Source organism: Chenopodium album, chromosome 8 (assembly GCF_948465745.1).
Source record: "Chenopodium album chromosome 8, dcCheAlbu1.1, whole genome shotgun sequence".
NCBI classification, from domain to species: Eukaryota; Viridiplantae; Streptophyta; class Magnoliopsida; order Caryophyllales; family Amaranthaceae; genus Chenopodium; species Chenopodium album.
This window is the reverse complement of record NC_137841.1, coordinates 1948416-1974225: the sequence shown is the minus strand read 5'-3', so window position 1 is coordinate 1974225 and position 25810 is coordinate 1948416. Positions and strand designations below refer to the sequence as shown.

General features: G+C 34.3%; 1 protein-coding gene across 2 annotated transcripts; it reads right to left on the bottom strand.

The window, feature by feature from the left end:
- Positions 1 to 112: 112 nt before the first annotated feature.
- LOC145641541 (protein TIC236, chloroplastic-like) lies at positions 113 to 24875 on the bottom strand. 2 transcript variants are annotated; one of them, XM_081692376.1, is made up of 24 exons: positions 24695 to 24875; positions 22294 to 24600; positions 20695 to 20893; positions 20504 to 20563; positions 19711 to 19815; positions 17971 to 18111; positions 17616 to 17678; positions 16169 to 16399; positions 15442 to 15525; positions 13947 to 14104; positions 11348 to 11849; positions 10702 to 10866; positions 10537 to 10596; positions 9226 to 9348; positions 7739 to 8014; positions 7038 to 7103; positions 6061 to 6192; positions 4256 to 5080; positions 3856 to 4136; positions 3391 to 3656; positions 2963 to 3210; positions 2694 to 2885; positions 738 to 1010; positions 113 to 634 (listed from the first exon to the last, which is right to left on the bottom strand). In XM_081692376.1, the coding sequence occupies exons 2-24, from the start codon at positions 24294 to 24296 to the stop codon at positions 488 to 490; spliced, it is 6600 nt and encodes a 2199-aa protein (XP_081548502.1). In that variant the 5' UTR covers positions 24297 to 24600; positions 24695 to 24875; the 3' UTR covers positions 113 to 487. The 2 variants fall into 2 exon arrangements, with proteins under 2 accessions (XP_081548502.1, XP_081548503.1); XM_081692377.1 differs by having other exon boundaries at positions 2963 to 3201; positions 24695 to 24874.
- Positions 24876 to 25810: the final 935 nt, after the last annotated feature.

The following is a 25810-nucleotide window of genomic DNA, read 5'->3' as shown; positions in this document are numbered from 1 at the left end:
GATTAGTTAATTTTACCAACTACTATTATTTTTCATGTCAATTTTCAGATTCTAGACATAAATGGCACGCTGATACGTAGACCCTAAAGATTTCTTGGCTTTAGGATTCTCATTTTCTTTGTAACAACCAATCAATTGAATGATATTCATATTTACAAAATCCAATTAGTAACATACAAATAATATGCTACGCACTTGTCCTAACCCATTTTGAACCATGCCTTCTCTAAACCTAATCTATATGATTCTTAAATTCCTCAACACCGCCCCCCCACCCCCGGAAAAAAAAAAAAAAAAAAAAAAAAGCATCACTTGTGAGCAAAGATCTCATATTAGAGAACACAAATGATTGCTTTCTATGTACATATTTAAATCCTAACCAATGAGCTAGTCCGAATTCCTGCCTTCCATCTTGCATTTCTGACTGGATTCATTAGGTACTTCCCATTTGACAAGTAAGCTGACCGCAGTTGAAGAAGCAGGCAAGTCAGTCCTGTGATGTTGTAGAATATTCGAAAAGAAGACGTTTGGAGGGTGCAGATTGTAGCAGCACTCTTAAGCGGCTAGTAAGCTGGTATATTAATGTCCACTGCATTGCCATTTCTGAGTCCTTCATTTGTCTGACGATAGAAGCCTGAAAAGGAAAAGGATTTCATAACATGCAGGAGGAAAACAAGAAATAAATTCTGTTTGTCTATCCCAGCCCCAAAAGTAAGTAGAAAGAATGCCAGAATAACCTGTAGTCGTTTGCCAAGCTGAACTTCTACTTCAGTGCCAAATGATATATTGCTAGCCAGAGACTTGAGAGGATCGACAGTGGGGTCAACAGACAGCAGAGTAGGGATTTGTGGTGCATAAACAAGCCTCCATCTAGCATGCCCAATCTCACCCATCCCCTCTATTCTTGGCATCAAAGTCTCAAGTGTAGCAGTCGCAAGTTTCTTGAGTGCAAGCTGTCCATCACCTTCCAATATCGACTCGGCAAGTTGACTTTCAAAAACTCTAGCAGCCTGCAGGAAAAGAGATATAAGCATTAATTTCTGAGAAAAAAGAGCCTGCTTTTGTGCTATATACCTATTTGATTTTGAATATGACAAGTAATCCATATTCCATAATATTCACATCATTAAGGAAAGAAAGAAAAATGTTAGGAGGAAAGGGTTTCCCTCACAACACAAGCCTCTACAAAGCAGGATATTCATCACCAAAAGAAATATTTGGTAATAAAGACTTGCATAAAAATTTCTCTTCCAGAACTACCATTTACAGGCAGCAAGAAAAGCTTACTGAGAATTCCAAATTGATAACTTCTTATAGTTCTCTGTATTACTGACAAAGCTATTGAAAAAACGAAAAAAAAAAACTTCCAAAGACTTGCATAGAAATTGTTCTTGGATCACAACCTGAACGGCTGAACCTGGACCACTAATGGATCAACAGAACAACATCAACATTAACTCCTTGCCTATAAACAGACTGCATTTTATATTTCAATTGCAGGTATAGGACACAATAAGGACCAAAAAAGACATCATTTTGAAGATCCATGCAGAATGTTATCCAATTTAGGGTATATTTGGCCAAGCTTTTGTAAAACAGTTTCTGTTTCCTAGAAGTAGTTTTTTAAAAACTGTTTCTAGAGAAACACTTGTGAGAAACATACTTGTTTGGCCACAAAATTTTAGAAGTGCTTTTTAAGAAATAGAAACAATTTTACATTGTTTGGCCCATTGAATGAAAAAATACCCATTATCTTTCTCACATTTCTCCACCTTTCCCCTGCAAAGCTGCAACTTCAGGCCATTCAATCAATCAATCGAAGCCTTAGTCAAAAAAATATGGACTACTTGCCATTATTTCACTTTTTTTAATCAAACCACCCACCACCACGGCACTGCCACTAATGGATTAATGGATCTTTAATGTCGTTCCTAGTTTGTCACTTGTCCAAGTTCAACCTAGTGACCCATAAAACCCACCCTAAAAATACCCAAAATTTCATCCGATCCGAAACATCAATCCTCCCATCGTCTCCTTATAAGTGACCAACTTCGCCACCAAAATCTCCACTAGGCTATCGAACAATAAATCTTTGGGGTTTTTAGCAGATGCAGAGCATATTTTTTTTTGGAATTGTGGTCAAATCTATGGAGATGAAGATAAAGGAAAGAGAGTGGCCTTATTTTATGAGGGAATACATGGCCATTTTAACTTTTTTAAGGGCATATTGGTCTGAAAAAAAATTCATTTAATAGCCTAAACTCCTCCCTGAGAAGCTAAATCAAGAAGCTAAAATTACTTTTGCAAATCACACCGTTTGGCCAAGTTTCTCCTTTTCCCACTTAGAAACTCTTCAAGAAACAGGCACTTAAGTGTTCCTAGAATATGCACAGAACTAAGTATACAAAGAATAACATCTAGAGAATACATCTATAGAAGATCTACTACTTCGACAGTGGTCGGAGTTAAAGAAGCAAGAGCTAATCATGCTACAAGGATTTAAGCACATTCACAATTAAGTATACTACAGCCAGAATTTAACCTTCTTCAATTATAAATTTAAGTGGACAATTGAATAAGATTTTATGCATCGTCATCAACTCAATAGGTTTACAACTGGATAGAAACATGTAAATGTACAGATCATCACATCCATTGAAAAAAAAAAACAAATTAACTGTACAATACATTACCTCAGTAGGAGAAAGAACATCCTGCTCGACAGAGCGTGTAGAGGTTACAACCAATTTTTCGTGCCAATTACTAGCTAGACCCTGAATCCTGAATTGCCACTCTGAACCAACCAAAGCTAGGTCCAATGTCGGATCCAATCCATTATCAGGCTCAAATTTTGCAACATTTAAATGCTCTCTTTTGAGTCTGACCTGGAATTTGAAATGAGTACATGAGCATACACAGCAGCCTGTAGCCAGATAGACATCAAAAAAGGACTGAACTTTACCTGTGTTGCAACAAGATTAACATCACCATTTTCAAATGTAAGAACTCCTTTGGGTTTAATTAGCTTAGGATGTGCAACACCATTCAGTTCTACCTCCCCACTCACAGCAAAATTCAGTATCAGTGGATAGACTATTCTCAATTCGGGTCCAAGAACAAGCTTCAAGTTGATCAATTGTAGATCCACTTGTGGTTGTCTATTTACTTGTTCAGTTTGCTTCCCAACTTCAGTCTGTTTTCCTGCCAATGCTTGAGGTAAATGAGAAAATGAGTATAACATGTTTTAAAAAAAAACAAAAAGTTATGCCAAGGACAAGTCACAAGGCCTAGGTTTGGCTAATCTTCAGGCTGTAGACTAGGTTGAAGAAAAGAAAAATAAAACAAGAACAAAAATGTGACAACAACAAATCTAATTAAGGTAATAGCTACCTGAGGGTTGCAATTCTTGTAAGAAACTGGAGGTTGAGGTAGCAGGTTCTGAGCCAAAAAACCGTGAAACATATCTTGCAGCAACCATCCGGTTATAAGTGTCCTTTGGGAGCCTTGTTTGATTAGATGGCAACCTATTGAATGGAGCAGCTCCACTACCCTTATCATGTGGTAAATATGCTTCACCATGACTCAATTTTATCTTCCCGGAAATACTAGGTTGCAATATCGATCCAGTTATTTGCAACTGAGTATCAACCTGACCACTATAAGTTGAACCAAAAAGTCAGCCATGAGAGTAGAATCCAAAAGTAGAGAGGTACTAATGTCTATGTAATTACGGAAGTCAATAAAGACTTTTTTCATTGTGGGAAATGTATTAAATAACTAAGTAGGCACACAGTGCTTATTAAACCAGCTGACCTTAGATAATTAAAGACAACTAAGGAGGTAACATGTACCTACCTTAATATATTTTTTGCCCTGACTTCCAGATCTTCACATTTCAAGTCAATTTTATCATCAGGGGAAGCTTCAGCTGCGGTAAGGGGAAGGTTCCCTTTGAGCAGTAGCTTTCCTCGTCTGCTTACTCTACTTTCCAAGGAGTTTATGCATAATCTATTAGATTTTACTAGAACTCTACCACCTAAGTTTGTAATAGGTTTGCGAAGTACTGGTGAAGATACGGAAGCCCTGTGGAAAGTTGCAGATCCATCAAGCTCTGGTTGTTCAACAGTACCTCTCACCTAGTTATTGAAACAGATCGCATACATTAGAGATGCAAATTACTAATTGGTCATTTGGTTGCACATTGATATATCTTTGATCACATCAAGTGCAGAAAGAGAAAAGATTCTAGAGAAACCTGAAGCATGATTTCTGCATTTCCATGAAGCCAATCAGCATAGGGAGACAAAGCAGTCAATAACATCATGCCCCCATCTTTTATATCAGCATCAACTCTAACTTCTCCAGCATCTAATAAGTTCCAGTTCAGTCCCCTCAAACTTTCAGCAAGCTGAATATCCCAAACATCTTCATTTCTGTCTCTTGAAGCTTTTTTTTCTGCATCACCATCACCAGACTCTTTGCCTCTGTTCTTAACCCAACCGGGGCTCCAGATTGATTTGCCACCATTAGTAGTTGTATCTTCTTCTTTTGAAACACCATTGTTCACAAAAGTAACTGGAACGCTTCCTTGAACATGAACATGACCATTTTGAACAATAGGTTCAAATTTGGCATTGAACAGGAAACGACTTCCTGAGGTCAAGGAAGCAACTACTTCTGCTCGACCAAGATCTATACCCCCAATAGCACCATCCAGGAGCCTTATTTGTACATCACACTCTGGTTTCAAGAGGTTGCCTCGTAGATCCCCCTCCATATGAAGAATTCCTTTCACTGGTGCTAAAAATTGCCTTAATGACATAATTGCAGCAGTGGTTGAAGATTCAATGACCTGCACAAGCATAGGTACTAGACTAACGGGGAAATTCAGAACTGCAAAATGAAGATTTGTCTTGGGTCCCAACAATGTGCCATCAGCATGAATGGTGGCATTGTCCTTTTGGATAAAAATCTTCTCAAGGCGTAAACCACCATCATTGCTGTATGCACCAATTGCTTGAACATGCTGTGTTTTGTAAGCTCCCCATTCCCATTCATCCCCACGGAAATCAAATTCTGCCTGAAAAGTAATTTAGGTCAGTCACTCGTCAACTGAAAGTCTGAAATACCTCTGAATTCAATTATAACAATGCAGGTATATGTTGAGGATGATGAAGTGCCACAAAATTATACATCAAAATAAACTAAAAAACACCCAGAACCAAACTCCAATTAAGCCATAAACACAAAAGATAAGAGTCAAAGTGCACAGCCTCCAGGTAGAAGAACAATCATACTGCTCTCAACTTGAGAAGTCTAAAGAAAAGGAATTAAAACCTCCCCCCCCCCCCCCCCCCCCCCCTCAAAAAAAAAAAAAAAAAAAAAAAAAAAAAAAAAAAATCTAAACTCCCCTTTTTAGTTATTCGAACTTCAGAAGTAGCATATGCGTAAGATAGGATGTACAGAGGTTACCAGTTTTGTTTAACCTTTTACCATCCACAATATGGGACTGTAGATGTTAATAGGCAGGAGGAATAATGTAGCCATTACCAACAAGCAATATGGATTATATCACCTATTGAGGACTTAGGCAGGAGCACCAGTATCCACTGTTTCCTCTTAATAGTCTAGAAGAGAGGGTGTTTCCAGACCCATAAGAAATATTCTTTTTCAAAAAAAGAAAAGTTATGGATCAAGAACATTTGGAGGACAAATACGCAATGTATGGTTCTTCTATAACCCCCTCTTTAAATGACAAACTTTACACTCATCATAAAAAAAAAAAGCATCATATCTTTCCAAATAATATAGCTTATACTATTCTAGCGGCAATGCAAGCCAGAAATAGTAAGTTTAATAGGTTTCAAATGATAATAGTTCAATATGACAGTCACAAATGGCGACAAAAAGAAAGACCTCTCATCTACACTAGAAAACCAGAAAATTCACCCTATGAAATCTATAACAACACTGATGATACCAAACTTCACTGTCAAGTAGCACAGAACAAAACTGTAAATGAAGTTCGGGTATTACAAAAATGAATCAGATATAACCTACCACTGTGTCACCATTGCCGCCGCCACTTGCATCAAGAGATCCATGCCAGTGGCCTTTAAGTTCAGATAAACCTGGTAAACTTATATCTTCAGGGACAACTTCATCAGATGAAGTATATTCCCTTCTTATGACCTGAAAATTAAAATTGGTACTTCATTAGAGTCTGATAATGAAAGAAAATAAACACGGAAGGAAATTGTGAAACAGAATTTGAGCACAGTATCAAAGAAATTGATGAGAAACATAATTTCATCTACAAACAGTTGCACTATTTTACAGTTGTATAAAACTCAGATTCACCCCAAGCATGCTCCAAAATTAGTACTCCCTCCGTTTTTTTTATATGCATCACTTTCCTTTTATGGATGTTTTTTTTTGTATGCATCACTTCTATATTTGGTAAAGTTATACTATATTTTATTATTTCTCTCTCTTACTTTAAACCCCACTCAAATTATTTTATCATTTCTCTCTCTTCTATGTCCTCACTTAAATAATAAATTATCTATTCTCTTTCACATACTTTCTCTTTCATGGTCCCCATCATACTTGTATTATAATAATTTATTCACCCACTCACAATATTATATTTATCTCCTAAAATTATGTGCATTCCCAAGTGATGCATATAAAAAAAACGGAGGGAGTACTAAAAAAAAAAAAAAAACATGCAACAGTCTGATTTTTACTAATGACTAGTTTTTTTTCAGAAAATTACAAGTTTACCTAGTTGTATATCAAATGACAACCTTGTAATTAAATGGCGTAATTTTGCCCTGTTTATAGGCAAAACTGCTAACACCAGTATTGGTTTGACGGTAAAACTGCTTATGCTATTACCGGTTTCTCACCAAACTCACCAAAATATTACAATTTTGCTACTTGCTAAATGAAATATATTTATTTCGGAAATAAACTGGGGTTGTCACGTTATTTGTTTATGAGAAACTGGTGCAAAATTTGAAGAGCCAACTTACCTCAAGCAGTTCTTGGAGACTTCCTGCACTTAAACCCACTGATTGCAAACTTTTCATGAAGAGATCCTGCAAATACATTTTGAAAGGGAAGATATTACTTTGGCTATATTAGTGCTTGTTATATAATTAAGCTTCTACTAGTGAAGCACAAATAATAAACAACATGTGATCATAAAACACACAAGATATACATAATAAAGGAAATAAATTACGAAACAGATTAAAGGGGAAAAAAACTAAATGTGATACTTATGGTTAGAAAGGTGAAACTTAATGAGATAATGTAACAGATAGAGAGGCAAACAGATACTATAGGGGAAAGCATTCAAAGCAACTAGAAAGATGGATCCTGTAATATCAGTATGGTTGCTGAAATCACACATTTAATATAAAAAGATCAGCAACAACTTACACAATGATAGCACAGCACATTAGTTTGATATAGGCATATAGCATTTAATTAAGTCAATCTTGAACAAAGCCAAAGAGCATTCAATCTTTAGGCTCTATAAAAATTAAATAAATAAAAATAAAAACATTGAATGGTTTACCAAAAAAGATTGAATGTAAAAAAAAAAAATAAAAAAAAAAAAAAGAGAGAAAAAAATAAAAAAAATAAACCATGGAAATGTAGTACAGAGCACAATTATGGACAAAACCATATTCTGAATTTGCCTTGGGTTAGAGTTATAAGATATAACCTTAGATCTAGAGCGAACAGCAGGGTCAGTACTCCGGGAAAGAAGCCTTGCAAGTGGAAGCATTTCTGCAGCTTCAGCTTGAGGAACTTCAAGCCTCACTCTCCATCGACCCATTGATGACATAACACTACCCAAATGCCCAGACATGGCCCTGCTGAAAAAGCCGCCGCTTAGCTCAGGACTAGACTTTCGGTCTCGTGTGCCAGGCAACACATATTCACCTTGAAGCTCATATCGGCTGTAGCTTTGTTCCAAAACAGTTTTCTCAACAGTAATCTAGAAATGACCAGCAAGGCAACAAATCATATAATTAGATAGATTTTATGGTAGTATAAACAGAGAATTAAGACTGAAGCCCCATATGAACTATATTCATTTACATAGTAAAATTCCACATAATAATTACACTGTCCTTAAAACCTTCTGCTTCCCTTGTCCCGAAACAGTTTTCTCAACAGTAATCTAGAATTGACCAGCCAGGCAGTAATTAAGACTGAGGGCCCGTATGATCATTGTTCACTTCCTTGCACAGTAAAATTCCACATTATAAATATACCATCACCTTAGAAATTTCTGCTTCTCTTTGAGCATTTGAAGTTTACATATTTCATTCAGCCCCTTGTACTGACAACATCATGGAAAAGTAGTGGTACAGCCATTTTTAATTGGGAGTATATTTTTGAATAGTTATCGTAGCAAAATAGGCAACAGTATCTTGAATTCTTAATCTCCTTTTCAAAGAAGGTTTTTTTGGGGGAGGGGAGGGGTGGGGAGAGTGTTTGAGTCCTAAGAGTAGGACAGTAGGAGAAAAGGAATGACCAAGTGCTGGAAATCAAGTATATCCATATAGGTGCATAAGTGAATGATTACTTCATGATGTATATGCAGAAACAGCAATGGCTAGCACATGATAAGAGGGAGTAAAAAGGTGCAACACAGGAATCAACACGTATAAGTGGTCTTTGAAGCCTTGACGAAGCATAGTCTTATGTCATTAAAATCCTATCTATCAATGAAATTATTGTTTCAAAAGCTCCATTTTGAATAGCCTGTTTATAATGAATTAATGATAATGGTGATGACAATATTACATAGTGCTATTAAAAGATAATAGTACTACGTATTTAAAATGGAATACTATTTCTCCAACTAGTAATTAATGGCAAATTATTTCTTCACAATTGGAAATGTCATTGGATAAAAAAAAATTAAAAAAAAAAAAAAAAAAAAAAAAGGTAATCTTTAAAACCACAAGGATATTATTTTCCAAGTTCCTTTCTCCACGGAAAGTCATTTAATCGCTTGTACAAACATTGCTTGTGTTACCTTGATACTTTAGAACTAACCTTCGTTATTTATATAAGAATCACCAAAAAAAAATCTAAAGGGGGAAAAAGAAATAAAACATCAACAAAACAATTATTTCATATTGCGAAGTTAGCAAGCTTGTTATTCTAGAGTAAAAAGACATCAGTTTAAGAACTCACAACATCTCCACTCCATCTGACAGCAATGTCCAAGGCTTCACCCAATACTCCACTGAATTTTGGACGTAACATTGACAGCACACCTAATCCCCTCCTCTTTTGAAAATTCAGTTGAACTTCCGCCTGAAGGAAACAAAGGTAAACAATGTACTTCAATAATTAGTATAAGAAGACAAACATAGTCATGAAATAACAAAATAAAAAATAAAAAAAGACCAAAGCTTCTTCTCGTAAAAAGGATCAAGTTGTCTTCTTTTGAGAATAATGTATAGCAGCCAAGTATTTCATATGGTCATACTGACCATCAAATGCTTCTCTTGATTGTGTGTATAATTTAGAGCATGATAGGAATAAGGTAATGGTGACAGATTATACATTCACGTCCCTCATAAATCAAAATTCTTCAAATCAAACATCCCTTTGGCATCCGAAATTCTTTTATCACTCAGAAAACAAAGAGAAAACAGAGAGAACATCTGAAATATGTCATCAATGTCAAGGTAGCTCAGGGTCCAATAGCAACTTTGATTCTTCTTTTTTCTAATTGAAGTAATGTGAATAGCATTACTAGAGGAATATTCTCAAATTGACAGTAGAAGAGAAATATACAAAGTGACCAAATAAACCAGTAACCAGTACCAAAGTTCATAAAGCCAAATATGAAGACAAAATGAAGGGAATTTTTTCCTCAGAAATTAAAAACATGATACAGGGGTTCTTAATAATCTAATTTAAAGGAAGCGACAGTATCAAGCTCATCAGATTAGTGCATGCCAATGATAAATATCAATAAAACAAGCCACAACCATGCCACGTCCAAGTAACATTTTGACACCCAATTTTTTAATCATGTAGATTCATACTATCCTATGATTCAATTTTACCAATTTTATTCTACCCCACTCACAGATCCTAGGTAAATCCCCAATTCTAATAACCAGTCAGGGTTAATGAATAGAATATGTCAGAGTTAGTAAGACCATTCTTTCAATGATGGCTAATCAGTAAGACCATTCTTTCAAGATACAAAAATGAAATTATGCAAACAGAAACACGGAAGAACATAATTTAAATGGATATGAGTTAGGATAAAGGTTCAATCAATGCAAAAAAAATTGCAAACTCTTTTCCAATTAATTCTGAACATAGATTGTATATAAAAAAAAATGAATCGGTGCAATGCAGGACACAAAGAATGGGAAAGAAAATAGAAAGCGAGCAAAAGACTTCTATGTTCCTATTCTATGGCTTGTTTAGTTATGAAATATACTATCGTAAAAGTCAGCTGTAAAAAGGGAGACAATAACTTACCCTCTGCATGGTTCCTCTGAGTGAAGCAAGCTCTAATTCATCAAGAGGCAAGTGACGAATCTACACAATCACAAATATACAATTGCTTCAATATGTTTAAAAAGTTTGAAAAGAAAGTGCCCAATAGGATACAAAGAACAGAAGCAAAAGAGATGAAGGATATGCCTCTAAATTAGCTGAAAGTTCTGGTTGATAAAAAATATTCGCTTTCAGTTGTCCTTTTTGAAGAGAAAATGAAAACAGTTTTCCTTGTGCTTCTTCAGCTGGGTGATTTAATAGACCTATGATCTCCAGAGAAAGACTTTCATCTGGTCTTCCAGTAGCATCCAGCTGAAATGAAAGAATTTTAAATCGTCAGAAGAGGTCTATTGGTCATCAATTATGAGCCCTGGAATATTACCTTAATGCAACATTAATTTGAATCCCCAAAAAAAAAGAAAAGTGCAACCATTATAATGATAAATCATTGTGGCCCATATGTCAAGAGAAAGAAAACATAAGTGCACCATTAATTTGAACATCCAAAAAAGGAAAGCGCAACCACTATAATGAAACAGAGGTAGTATATGGGAATCCCATGCTCAAAACAATTTTCATATTAGGTTCTCGCAAAACTTGAATACAATAAAGAGGCCCAAGAATAGGCAGATTCATCCTGTGTAAGGAAATATAAACGCAAACATCATCACATGAATCCCCCATTTATCCCACCAACCCCTCCCCCACTCCACCCCCACCCCCCCCCCCCCCCCCCTCCCAAAAAAAAAAAAAAAAAAAAAAAAAAGAATTATATCATACTTCCAAACCTTACCTTGATACGGTCACGTGAAAAACTCATATGTCCAGCCAATTGAGGAGCCAGTATCAACTGGTTGAGCTTCAAGCCAGACACTGAAACATCACCTACAAGACAATCCATTTCCTTATCGCTATCATTATCATCAGCAGCAGATTGTTCAGATGTATTTGAAGCACTTGTTACTTGGCCTTGGAACTTGATTCTTCCAGTTGCTTTGAGATTTACAGGCCTTGGAGCATCAAATGGATAGGACGAAATCATACTGAAAAACTCAAAGCCACGCATGCGTAAATCTAATTCCAGTCCTTCCATAATAAAAGCTTTTGCAGTCTTCAAAGCATAGTCTTCATTTAACCAGTTTTCTTCTGGATAATGCATCAGCACTTTTGTATATAAATCAAAAGCAATTGATGAAGAATTAACAGCAATGTAGTCATGGCATATTATGACATCTCCTCGTGCATCAACAAATGAACCCTCAGCTTTAGGTGCGTTCCATTTCACATCAAATCTCCTACAATTACACAGATTGGCACATAAGTACAAATGCAATATGACAGAATATAAACAACAATACCATAATCTTTTGCAGATCCACACCAATTATATCTATTGTCTATAATAAGTGAACTACCGAAAACTTGGTGTCAAAATTTTGATTTTTTTATTACACCCTTGCTAGCCTTAGTGTCAATTTGTATAAAAGCACCAAAAATAAATAAATGTGGAGATATGCACACAAGCTATCTTCTTTATATATATATATATATATATATATATATATATATATATATATATATATATATATATATATATATATATATATATATATATATATATATATATATATATATATAATATATATATATATATACTTATATGAGAACTGGTCTATAATTTAGAACATGTGAGTAATAAATTAGAACATACGAGTTAGAATTTAGAACATGTGACTCAAATTAAAATTTTGAACATATGAGTAATAATTTAGAACATCTGTGTGAGTAATATGTTTAGAACATCTGTGTGAGTGATATGTTTAGAACATCTAATTTAAGAATTTGAACAAGTGATCAAAAATTTATAAAATCTGCTTTAGGTAATTTTAAACATATGAGTAAAATTTAGAAAATCTGATTTAAGATTATGAACATGTGAATAAAAATTTAGAACAAACTGATATAGAATATAGAAAGTGTGAGTAAAAAATTTAAAACATATGAGTAAAAAAATAGAACATACGCTTTAAAATCTGGAACATATAATTAAAAATCTTAGAACACGCGTTTTAAAATTTAGAACATATAAGTTAAAATTTTGGAACAAGTTATTTAAAATTTATGGTATCAAACTTAACTAATTTATGGTTTAGAACATGTGAGTACTAAATTAGAACATTTGATTTGATTTAGAACACCTAAGGAAAAGTTTAGAACATCATATTTAAAATTTAGAACATACGAGTAAAAATTTAAAACATAAAGAGTGTTCTCACATAAGAAAAATTCTCACGAGAGCCTCCATATATATATATATATATATATATATATATATATATATATATATATATATATATATATATATATATATATATATATATATATATATATATATATATATATATATATATATATATATATATATATATATATATATTAGCAAAGATTATATGGTTAGTAAGTTTTAGGAGTATTGGTTTTAATTAGTTCACTTTCATAGTTTCCAAGACATAACTTTGAACATGAAGTTATTATAAATTATGAAAAGTTGATACAGCCAACTCCGGCATGTCAGCTTAGTTATCCTCATCAAGCCACTTACTTGATGTCTAGCTTTCCAACTGGTAGACGCTTTATTTTCCCTCAATAAAAAAAAATAGATAGAAACTACTCCAACAACATTTTTTATTTTAATGTTATGCGTTTAAAGAAAAACATTGCATATGAATATTGCAAAAATCTTGTATTTCACAGGAAACACAGAATATATTAGATAAAAAAAATAATAATAAATAAAAAAAAAAAAAAAAAAAAAAAAAAAAAAAAAAAAACTAAAGAAAAATATTTTCAAATATAAATTAATAGTGCATATAATTATTTTTTTTTCAAACTATCAGAATTGACTCATCAATATGCAAAAGAACATATCTACACACCTTACAATTATCATCTACATAGTAGAAGAAGTTGTCAATAAATTAAAAATTTTAATTTCTTTTTGTTTTTACATTTACAATTGCATACCCTACATTTTTAGACGAGTTGAATGTAATATTAACTTGAGTATTTTATTGAGATATACCAATAGTGATATAGATAAGCAATATTTTAAAGACAATCTGACTTTTCTAAAAAATCATGAATAGGCATACAAAATTTTGCATAATTGCATATATGCTAATAAAATAAATTCAAGAGATTAGAGTTTTACATTTATAGACAAGAGTTGATTGTAATATTAACTTAAGTATTTTATTGAGATATACCAATAGTGATAGATAAGCAATATTTTAAAGACAATCTGACTTTTCTATAAAATTATGAATAGGCATACAAAATTTTGCATAATTGCATATATGCTAATAAAGTAAATTCAAGAGATTAGAGTTTACGGTTTTAGAAGGGATCCAGAAACTTTAGTCTCGCCCTTCAGTTCCCCTAATTTCATAGGTAGTAGATCCAGAAAACCAGGTAGATATCTGTGCAGAATCTTGTTGAAGGATAAACTTCCAGAAAAATTCACATCCAATGCTGTCTCATCTACCTCGGCCTGTTTTTATGTTTTAATAAAGAAAATTAAAAAATGAGGAAATTCGTAATAAAGCAAACAGCTCAAGTATCAAAGGAACAAAAGTTGGATAGTTCTTGATTCACAATAATAATACAACTAAAACAGGATAATACTGAATCACCCAATCATAAGTTACTTATAGGATGTCAATAAAGCTTGATCACATGAATGGAAAGTTCAACCAACCACCCAATCAACATAATCACTAACTAGCTCTAAAGATTCTAAACAAGTGAGTTAAATAAAGATGCAAGCCTCCAATTGAACTACAAACAAAATCATAATGCAAAATATTGCTATTTTCAGCAATGATAGAAAGTAAAAGTTTCCACAAGAGAATATTCGAATATTAATGAGATGAATTGTGTGAAGAACTAATGCAATTCCACAGACTATTACACATCGGAGCAAACTAAGGATCCTTCTGCCCTCGTTTTCAATATTTTCAATCAAAGACTATCTTTATCTCCGAATTCAATGTTACTTGTGTGTGTGTGGATTGTGGAAGACCAACAAGCTTGAATCTAGTACAACTCAACCAGTTCCTCTCCCTCCATGTACACACACATAGCCAGAGAAAACTTACAATCTCTTTATCCTTCAAACTCCTCTTTAAAACCTTAAGAACATCATTTACTTCACTGAGTTAAGCCCTTAAGCCAACTAATTCCAAACAAAGATACACTCACATGCCAAAGATATGGAAAGGAATATAAGACAAGCTCTTACTTCAGAAGGATGTACACAAAAAGACAGCTAAAGTTAAACCATAATTTTTGTTAAAAGTCACTTCATAGTTCACACCTAAAAGTTGTTGTAAATCACTCATCTCAAACAATCAATAGGTCATCCCAAAGAGTCACACAATATCACATAAAAAGTCACGTCATCTATTTATCTCATAGAAGCCTTTCGCTAAAAATAATTGATTAATAATGGATCACATAACCAAAGACTGATAAGAAGGTATCAAATATAGCACCTATCATACACAACCATCGCCCTAATGCTCTATTGAGTCTATTAAGACTCCCGCCTATAGCAAGAAAAAGAATGAGCTCATAAATGGGCGGATAACAGCAATACCCCAGCAAATGCAGATTTTACATTGGAGTCTTGATCAATAAGGCAATTGGCTTATCCACTACTTTAAAAAAAATCAAAAGGCAAAAGATGGATAAGTTTGATATTGGATTAGTCCATTGCATTATAAAGCTGATAAAGTATCCAATGGTAAATTCAACTTCGTTGAAATTATCTGAAAACTGCAGCTAGTTTGTTTGGTAACTGTATATAATCACTAAACAATACATTACCTCAGGGCAAATCCAGGCATTCCCTGCCCCTCGAATTTCACCGCCATCCACAAGGCTTGCCCGAATTCCGTATAAATCTGCGATCTGTACATAGAAATTTGCAGTCATTTGACTCAATTTAAACTTATTGATGGATAAAGGAAATGACTACACAAGAAAAACACACTTACCTACACATTTGAAAATAGTCAATGAATCAATTATATTCAAGTGATTATCTACTTTGGTTAGTGGGAATTTTATTCCCGTAGAGGATGAATCTTATTAAACTCATGTTTGCCTATGAACAAATAGTTATGACTTATAATAAAGCTAGACTTGATCATCTTAGCAAATCAAACAACGCCAAGATATTACACCCTTTTTAAAACCAAGTAATATATACAAGAATCTATTATATGTTAACAGCTTACACATGTTTAAAGCCTTAAAGATGGACAAATTTAACCTAAAAGAAAAATAATTCTGACACCACTATTTCTCATCTAATGCGCTAACATACACTACCTGATATTTCAACAAGAGCATACATGATTAAAAAAAGTACTGAAATTTCTGACTGACATGCCAGAGAGTCTAACATAGAAACATCAAACTACCATATCACACAGAGCACAATTAAAAATTTAAAATCTAGCAGTTCAAAATATGTCAGTGTTGAAGGTGATATTATCAGTGTTGAAGCAAACATAAACTAACAAATGTGCTGTTTTTAAGATTCACTTACACAATTATCAGTGTTGAAGGTGAAATTAGCTGATAAATAAGAGAAGGGAATATGATCAATTGCAGCTACAGCACCCACATCTTTACTTTTTGCTACTGCTTCAGACGCAGATGATGCATGTATATCAAACACTGAGGGGCCCATCTTTCTTGTGGCCATTCCACTGCCCACAAATATAGGAGCATCCAATGGTCCTTGACAATTGAAGATGGCAGTCACAAACCCAGCTAACTGTAACCAAACAAATTAATTACTTTATCTAAAAGCTAGAAGATCCATGCAAAACAAAAGATGGCAAGAAATATGAGCCAGCAGAAACTAGCAACTGATCACAGATATACTTAATAATGCAGCTAACTATGTGTCAATTCATATATTACCACCATTAAAAAATTAGACTTCTAGGATAAAACCTGATCCCTCACATTTCTTAAATCAATTGTACTATTATAAATATTCTTTTAAACAGGTTATAAGGGTATCAGAACATAACCAATTAACTTCCCTTGCTAGTAAAACCAGTTCTGACCATCCCAGAATACAAAACAGATTTAAAAGAGCAAAAACAATGAAAATATTGAGCCTATAGATTATAAACTGAATGTCTCATGAAAACAGGTGACTATCAAGGCATCAATTACTAAAATAAATCTCCTAGGATAAGTCTACAAAAAATCATAATCAGATACTAGGATTAAAAAACTGAGTTCCTTTTATTAAAAAAAAAAAAAAAAAAAAAAAAAAAAAAAAAAAAAAAAAACAAATAACAGGATGAGTACTTTCTTGGAAAAGCAGGTAATTGCTTCCAAGTTCAAACTGAAACCAAAACCTTTTTTTCTTGTTATTATAAAGTGGAATTTTCTGCTCCTAAATCATCTTCTCAAGAGATTTATGATTCAGTTTTCTGCAGCCCTAGTGCCCACTATACTCCAGAAACCGAAAACCCTAAATCTTAAAGCCAATAATATTTCGACGCTAAAATAACTACTCCATCCATTTTAAAATTTCCACATCAACAACTATCAAGGATGCTATGTGTATAGGTGTCACAGTAAATAGAGAGAGAAGAAAAAAAATAAGAGAAAGAATTATGAAAAAGAGAGAAAATAGGATTGATAGGCAAGAAAAAAAAGGTTGTCTTGAATTCAAATCTTAATTAAAAATATAGAAGCGTAAAAACTATTGAGGGTTGAAAAAAGTATAACGTTACACACTTGCACCTATGAAAATTTTCAGCAGAAGTAAGATTAAGCCACCTAAGCTCGGTCTGGTCTGGATTCTGTACGACCATACATGCCAATTCTAATAGAAACCAGCCACCAAAAGCGTATGGACCTTGTCATAGAGCAAGGTCGGATTTAACACCATCACATCACTCACTTCATATGAGAAAGCAGCTGGTTAAAACAAACAGATTTTAACCTTCCATCAGAGACAATCTACTTACTGGAAATAATAAAGGCTTCATCTTGAAAGTTTTCATAAGAGCATTGACTTCAACACAGGGAACCTGCAAAACAAAAGACAACTATCAGAATGCTGGCTGGAAATTAATCGTAACTTACGGCAATAGAGACAGGACATGGTGTAAACAAAAGCTCAAGCATAACGGCAATTTCATGACACACCATCCCAACATAAGGCAAGTTACAATGTTACATACGCATTCTTAATGGCTACACATAGGTAATACTATATCTTATCACTTAGTACCACTTATATTATAATAAATAATGCACATTCAAAATATCTGTGAGCTCTCTGAGCAAGTGAGCAGCATTCCAGGATTACTAGAACAATACCTGGCACATTAGATGAAACTCTCCTTCCTCGGGATTAATGCCAAAATCTCCAGAAGCTTCCAAAGGAACACCCCCAAACCAACCATTTGCATTGTGCAAAAATACACGTTGACCACGAAAGCATAAACTTGCTGACATATCCTGGAAATAACATTGGCAAAATGCAATAATAAATTACATTGCAACAGTGAAATGCATTGGTTTTTTATCATCATTCTAAATAAAAAATAAGGTATACAACTCAACTTAAGAATGAAGTTATTCTATCATAGAATAATGCATAAATTCAAGCAAGCACCCTCTAAAGCAATCATAAAATAAGCAACTTGTAAACCTGTTTAAATGGTATTTAAGTCAGCTTACCTTCTCTAGTTCTAAACTCCAACTCTCCTCAGTGGTGCATAACAAGTTTCCTAAATTATGAAAAGGATTAAGTATCGTGCTTAAATAAAATAACAGAGCCTTGATCCAACTACGCACGCTATAGGTAATTTCTTTAATTTGTTTCCGCATTAAGCATTTAAATTTACAAGTACTTAAAAAACATGTAGAAAATTTTCTCGGAAAAAAGGTTTCTCATCAAATATATTGCAAAACTTGTGAGCCTGAGCCACATCGGATAGGGGTGCTGGGTGGTCTGTGTCTGTCTTCCTACCAATGTTCCTTCTTAACCCAGTCATTAACCCAAATTCTGTGATGAGCTTTGGGAACTATGGGGTAGTGTGTTCTCCTGTGAACTTTTGTGTCTTTCAATATACTTGTGAGAAGACTTCAAGATTTTTATGGTAGTGACCTTGTTGATTTTCCCTCAAAGGATGTTCACTTTACAATGCAAAATTGTGTGTGGATGGTGGCCAAAGTTTCTCTAGGTCAATATATTAAAAAGCTTAAGGCGCGCTAAAGCGAGAGGGGTTCTGCTGCGCGTAAGTGTGCTTCTTTGAAGTGAGGTGCACTATATGAAAATTAAAGTTAAAAAAAATTGGCTAAAGTTTGCTTCAGATGCGCCTCGAGTGCGCCTTGGTTGCACCCCATGCGCCTAACCACATATGCCTCGCCCAGACCAAGTTAAGTGCTTACCCCCTAGCGCCTTACACCTCAGCGCCTAGGCGCACTTTTTCAAAAACTGCTCCAGGTTGCATCAGAATTTTTGCTCATAAATGGATTAAGTAGTTTCTAATTTGGTGCAAGCCTTGGTCAAATACTCTAAAATTGTGATTTCTGATCACTTCATTATTATTTTATTTAGGAGTCTTGTCCACTTTAATTTAAGCCCTATTCCTTACTTTATCAAGACTAAGTGAATCACTACTTCAGAGTTTTATAAAGCAAGTTTTGGAATTGTGTCAAAAAGCCAAGAATCTCACGATTGAGTCTCAAATTGATTTAGTGTCAGACAACGTGACTAATTATAAGGAACTGTCAGCAAATTATTAAACAAGAAAAGTGAAGAGATAAATTAAAAGAAACCAAACAAGGAAAAGTAAGAAAGTGGAAAACAAGAGAAAACAACAGCAGTGTAAAATAAAAACACAAAAAAAAGGAGGGTTTAAAAATAAAATATTAAGAAGTTTTTAAAGAAGGCCAAGAGGAGAGGTAAAAAAAAATTATAATTATAACATAAAGCACTGAGAATTCCGGAGCATAGGATAATATAATTGACAAAAAGACACCCCCTACTGAAGAATTCAAATTCTTAGAGAGAGAGAGAGAGAGAGAGAGAGAGAATTTAAAAGAACATACAGAAAACCATGAGGGAGCATCCAATATCTGGAAGGACAACCCAGTGACATCTAGCTGACCATGTAGGTTAGGAAAAGATTCCCCACTCGACATGCAAATGTGTACCTGCAAAAGAGGATTAATTTAAAATGACGGAATATAATGCTTTAAATGCCAAACTAACATGATAATCTGAAAAGGGATCATATACACTATTGTTGCAGTTGGATAGTCGCATGTTTCAATGAGACCTTTTTTTTAAAATGATAAACTTCATTTGACAAAAAATAAAGGGATGATACATTAAAAAGGAACCCCCAATCTTGCAAAACAACAGAAAAGGAACATGTTAGGAAATGCACCAAAACTCCATAAGCAAGAGCCTCAAGAGTAAGCATATCATTCACTCCCATAGAGTAACTAAAGAAGACTCCTGATTCCTGACCATTTGTTTCCTCCCTTTTTGTAGTTTCTATGGATTTCTTTAAATAATTAATGTCTCCCATATGTCACATCTGTTCTTCCTTTGTCTCTTTAATTCATCATGAATCTCTAGACAAGTAAATATTTACATGAACATAGGAGAATACCTTAATATTAAAGATTAGTAGGCCTCATAATAGAGTTACTAGACAATAAACCTATCAAGTTTTCAATCCATAAGGCCCAGGGAAAAAAATCAAAGATACATATAGCATTTACTTAAACAAATGTTATCGTCAAATAAGCCCATGAAATATTTTTGTCATTACAATTCTATCATACAGGCAAATGCTGTTAAAACCACCAACGTAATAAAAAGGCAGATAAGCACCTCACCACTTGCTCTTCCTTTTGACCATGCAATTGGAATTTCTAGGATTCTTTCAAAAAGCTGTAAAGCAAAAAAAAAAAAAAAAAAAAAAAAAAAAACAAAGTACATAACATCATAAGCATTCATAGCTTTCAAGAATGTTATGTTGGAATAATTCCACAACTTCAAATAAAAATCAGCATATACCTTACCGGAACAAAAAGGTTGGTAACTTTCAGATTGGCATGCCACTTCTGTTCAATAATATCAACAAAAACATCTGTTGATAACCAGCCACCATCATCGATTTCCCTCTCTGATCTCCACATCATACAATTTCCACTAAGTTGCACATGTACTCGGCTATAGTGGTTTTGAAACTTTACATGTCCGTCAACATTCTCCATCACCCTACACAGAAGGAACATAAAGGATAAGATAACAAATTAAGCAGAATTTTTTTACGAGTACCAAAGAGAAAGAAAAGGTCTCTCAGCAGATGGATGGCTAGGTACACCTGAAGTATAAACCTCACAAAAAATTGACACCAAGTGTTGCAAATCATGCTTTAAAGAAGATATTTAAAATAAGAGTAAAAGAACATGTACATTGGTCTTTAAGTATGATACACTACAAATCTACAACCCACCAAGATGAAGTGTTCAGACAATTAATGAAAAATTTGAAACAAAATCTGAAAGTATAAAAGCAATCAAACAGAAGTCATTGCAAACATCGTCCTTTTGTATGTCAAGAAACTGCAAGGAATTGTTATTAGGGAGCTAGACCCTTTAGGTAATGCATAATAGTTTTGTTATTAGTAGCTTAGAAAAGAAGTTACAGTATTTGTTGGAGGAAGTTTTCTATTCATATAGCACACTTGAGAGAAAGTTATGATGATTATAGATAAGAATTCTGTTTTGTTTTTGTTTTGTATAAAGGAATATTGCAAGCCATTCGCATGCTTGATGTTAGTATGTTACTAGCTGACACATATAGCAATGTCGCATCAAAAATAACAAAGCAAAGAAAACACTAGATCTAAGTCAAATATTTGGCTTACATCAGAGATGTAGACCATGCCAGATCAGTAGCGCCAACAGATGAAATAAGAATACATCGTAAAGCCCACATACTTAGTAAAAATGTTAGGCAGCTCTAAACAACACTCCTATGACAGGAGCCTTTAAGGCAACCAACAAAATTAAATAAGACGGCGAATGCATAACAGTAACAACGGATTGTATTAGGTACCAAACAATAATGTAAATCTGAAAACCAATGCCAAAAACATTCTGCATAGGCATTCTTGTTCTCCTCTATTGATCTTTGGTTTGTGTGTGTTGGTGCACATGTTCTCTATCTTACCTCTGAATTCTTTGCTACAGCAGACCTATCTCCATTTTGTAACAGAAAGGATTGTATTAGGTACCAAATAGCAATGTAAATCTTATTTGAAAATTCCTTTGACAGATAGTTACTTCATTATCTCACAGATAGAACCCAGAAACTGGATCAAGGACATGCTAGTTTCAAACAACAATTTCCCAAGAAAGCCAACTGTTTATCTTTGACACACTTCAGGGCAAGCATACATGTTCAAAGTAAATGTCAAGAGCATCATACAACAAAAACAATTTTAAACATATAGCCAACTGGAAGCTCGACATCAGAGATAACGAGCACAGAAATGGAAGTGCAACAAAAACATTCATAGTAATATCCTACCAGATAGGCAGATAGTAATTCAGAAATTAGCCATCAATAATTTTAACTGAGAATTGATCTTCTCAAAAGTAAATTAGTCGCACCTGGGTTCTGCGTCCCCGTATCCAAGCAGCATCAAAGTTCCTCCTTTGAAATAAACAGAATCGAGAGTAACTGGTAGCGTCTTATCAATCCTTTCAGTCTCAATATCATCCACTTCTTCAACTAATTCTGTGACAACATCCTCAAATTTATGACCCATGCCATTCTTCAACTCTTGGAATGGACCAGACACAAGATAAGAAAATTTCTCTCCACTGCTTCCTGGAGGTGAGGTGGAGGTTGATTTCAAATTTGAAGGCCAAGCAGGTTGGGAATCATTACCCACAGGTGAAGGTTCTTGACGCACAGTGGCTTGATCAAACGATCCAAGATATCCTTGATCAGAAGACGTGCCTCTGATGGTTTCAAAACTTTGGTGTTGCATTGTGTCTGATCCATCTGATAGGCTTACATCAACACTTTCTGGACCTCTGCTACTCAGATCAGTAGCATCTTTCTTTCCTGCAACATCAACATCAGCAATACATGGTAATTTATCACTGGTTATTTCAGCATCGCCCACTACAAAACTAGATGAATCAGATCCAGCTGTATTTTCAATCTCTTTGTCCAACAGAACTGATGAACGTGGACCCACAGCATGGTCTCCTGAATATGAGCTTCTAGCACTGTGAGTTGACAGTTCAGGCGTCCCATAATCAGCATTTTCCTCTCTTTTGGCATCAAGATTATCACTGCAGTTGGTGGCTAGCCTTGTGAATTCATGTGTATTTAAAAGGGAAGTGAATGCCACGCCTGAACTAGAAGACTGGGTATAGTCTTCAAGTCCAAGCCTTTGGAAGTACAAAAAAGCAGCAGCAGCACTTTGCTCAAGAATTCTTCTTTTAGCAGCATCACCAGACGCAGAGAGGTCTCTCCCATTGGTTTTTCTTTTATATTTAGGCATTGTTGGACCAAGCATGATTTGGAAAAGGGACTTTAACCTTGATCTAGGAGCCTTTATGCCAAACGACTTCTCCAAATCATCATGCTTCACATCATATGGAACACCCATATCCATGGAATAATGATCCCTCCGATGCATCCCTTCATCCCCACAGAAGTGTGACTTTTCATTCATCGTTTCTGTTGTACCATTTTTATTTTCCTCAGCATAAACCTCAGCAGAACTAGAGCCATGGTTAGGCACAATGTATCCTGTATCTGCAGCTCGCCTAGCTTCATCATCTCTTTCTCTATCCCACTGAGCACCTGCCTCTTCTCTAGCGGCCCTCCTAGTCCTCGTACGAGAATCAATTCCTTCTTCCGTTGAAGTATGTTTCTGAAAGCTACCTTCAGTATAGGGAATCCCCAACCAAGTAAAATCCTTCTTTTGTGCAACCAACAATGTGGGGTGAGACAAAACAGCATCAATCACAACTTTTCCCCTCCTTAAACTAGAAAAAGGATGAATCCTGACCTTTATTGTGGGAACCTCACCACATGAGAATTCCTGAGAATGAGGCCCAAAAGAAGACGACTCCAATGTAATGCTCAAAGGTGAGATCCGTCGAACCTTACCAAAATCAATGTCACGTTGAATGTATTCACTCAATGCTGAAGAAACAGAAGGCAGCAGCTTCAATTCAACGTATTCCTTAGCCTTAGCTCGGCCATACCACAGCAACAAGCACACCCCAGATATCACCGCGGCAAAAATTGAGCACCGGAAAAGAAGTAGCCCTTCTTGCCATAATGGAGAAAGAGACTTCACCAGCCCTTTCCCTTCCAAAAAACGCTTTTTCACATAATTTACCCTCAATTCATTTCTCGATTCAAGGTCCTCATTCAAAAATTTAGTAATTTTTCCATATATATGGGGAAACCAAACACCATTTGGTGACCAATGATTTTTCTTCCAACATCTGCATTTTGAAGAGCTTGAGCTCCTTCTTTCCGGCAGCCATCGCCGCCTCAAATACACAAGACTACCACCCTTTCTTCCATCTATAGAGCTACTACAAATGGGTGTCCCAATAAAAGGGGAATGAAGCTTAATGCTCATTCTCTCTCCCTCTCAAAAACATACTCCAATTCATTGATTCACCACTAACAAACCTCACTTAGTATCCCCTTTAAACCCAAATTATTGCATAAAACTCATAACAAACCCCAAAATTAGAAATTACCCAAGTTTGTTAACATCAAATTTTGCCCAAACAAATGTCAATTTCAACTTTCTACACTCCAAAGCAAAAACCCATCTCACGCAAAACAAGATTTTTTAAGTAAAACAAAACTTACCCAGAAAAACAATACAGAGATTCTGGAAAATTCTGAATTTGGCGGGTAGAGTTAAGCCCTTTAACCTGCAAAAAAAAAAAAAAAAAAGTATTAATATAAATATAAAACGAAAAATTAGTATAGAAATTATGTAGTGATGAGAGAGAAAATCATAGTTACCTACGATTCTTTGCCCGCTTCTAATTTCTTGCTAGAAAAGAGAGAATTAAAGGGTTTTTGAGTTAAAAATTAAAGCATTTGCCTTGAATTTTAATTTTGGGAGATGAATTTGTTTGGTTGTTCTTCTGAGATTTCTTTCTTCACGTAAGTAAGCGACGAATTATTGTTTTGTTTTGTTCACGAAAATACCATAAAACATTTTTTACCCAGCATAAAATATCATCGAAATATTTGAGGGTCTGATAACGGTAAGCAGGGTAAATTGGTAATTTCATTTTTTCAGTAATATGTGCTATTGTTCTAGCCTCTAAGGTTGTAAATCCTTGTAATTGTTAATTTAGGGCTTGTTTGGCATCATTTTTTGTTTTCAGTTTTCTTTTTTTTGAAAACTAAAAACCAAAAACAGGAAACAAGAAAAAAGTGTTTCCACTTTTCTGTCGTCAGTTTTCAAAATTATCATGATTTTAATAAGCTTAAATAATTTTTGATTCATAATGTGATATATATATTATACTTTTAATAAGCAAAAAACCAAAAAACTAAAAACCACAGCGATGCCAAACGAACCCTTAATTAATGAACTCGAACACGACTGTCCATAAATCGACTTGAGTTGGTCTAACTTGACTTCATAAGGGCAAGAATAAATGGATGGTTTTTAAATATTCTATTTTAAGAATTTTTTTTTTTAATTTTTTTTTTTTTTTTTTGAAACCTCAATTTTGAGAATATAAAAAATAATACTTCGTACCTTTTAAAGACAAAGTTGACATTTAATAAGAGTAATTACTCTGTATAATAACAATAACTTATATGAAGATTTACGGCAATATTTGTTGTAAAAACTATACTTTAGCTGAATTTCGGTAGTTGACTAAAATTTCATAACATTGACTGGCACACACAAGTATAGCGTGACTATTAATGACCTTTTTTCCCATTATTTTTCACATTTATTATTCACTCACTTCATTTCTCTTCTCCGTGTTCTCTAATTGCTCCTCATTTGTGAAGCGCAAAGGAAAAATTAGTTCAAACCTCATCAATAAGCACCAAAAATCAAAATTGTTTACTTTGAACTTCAATTACAGTATCGCAAATCAAGGTAATTCTAAA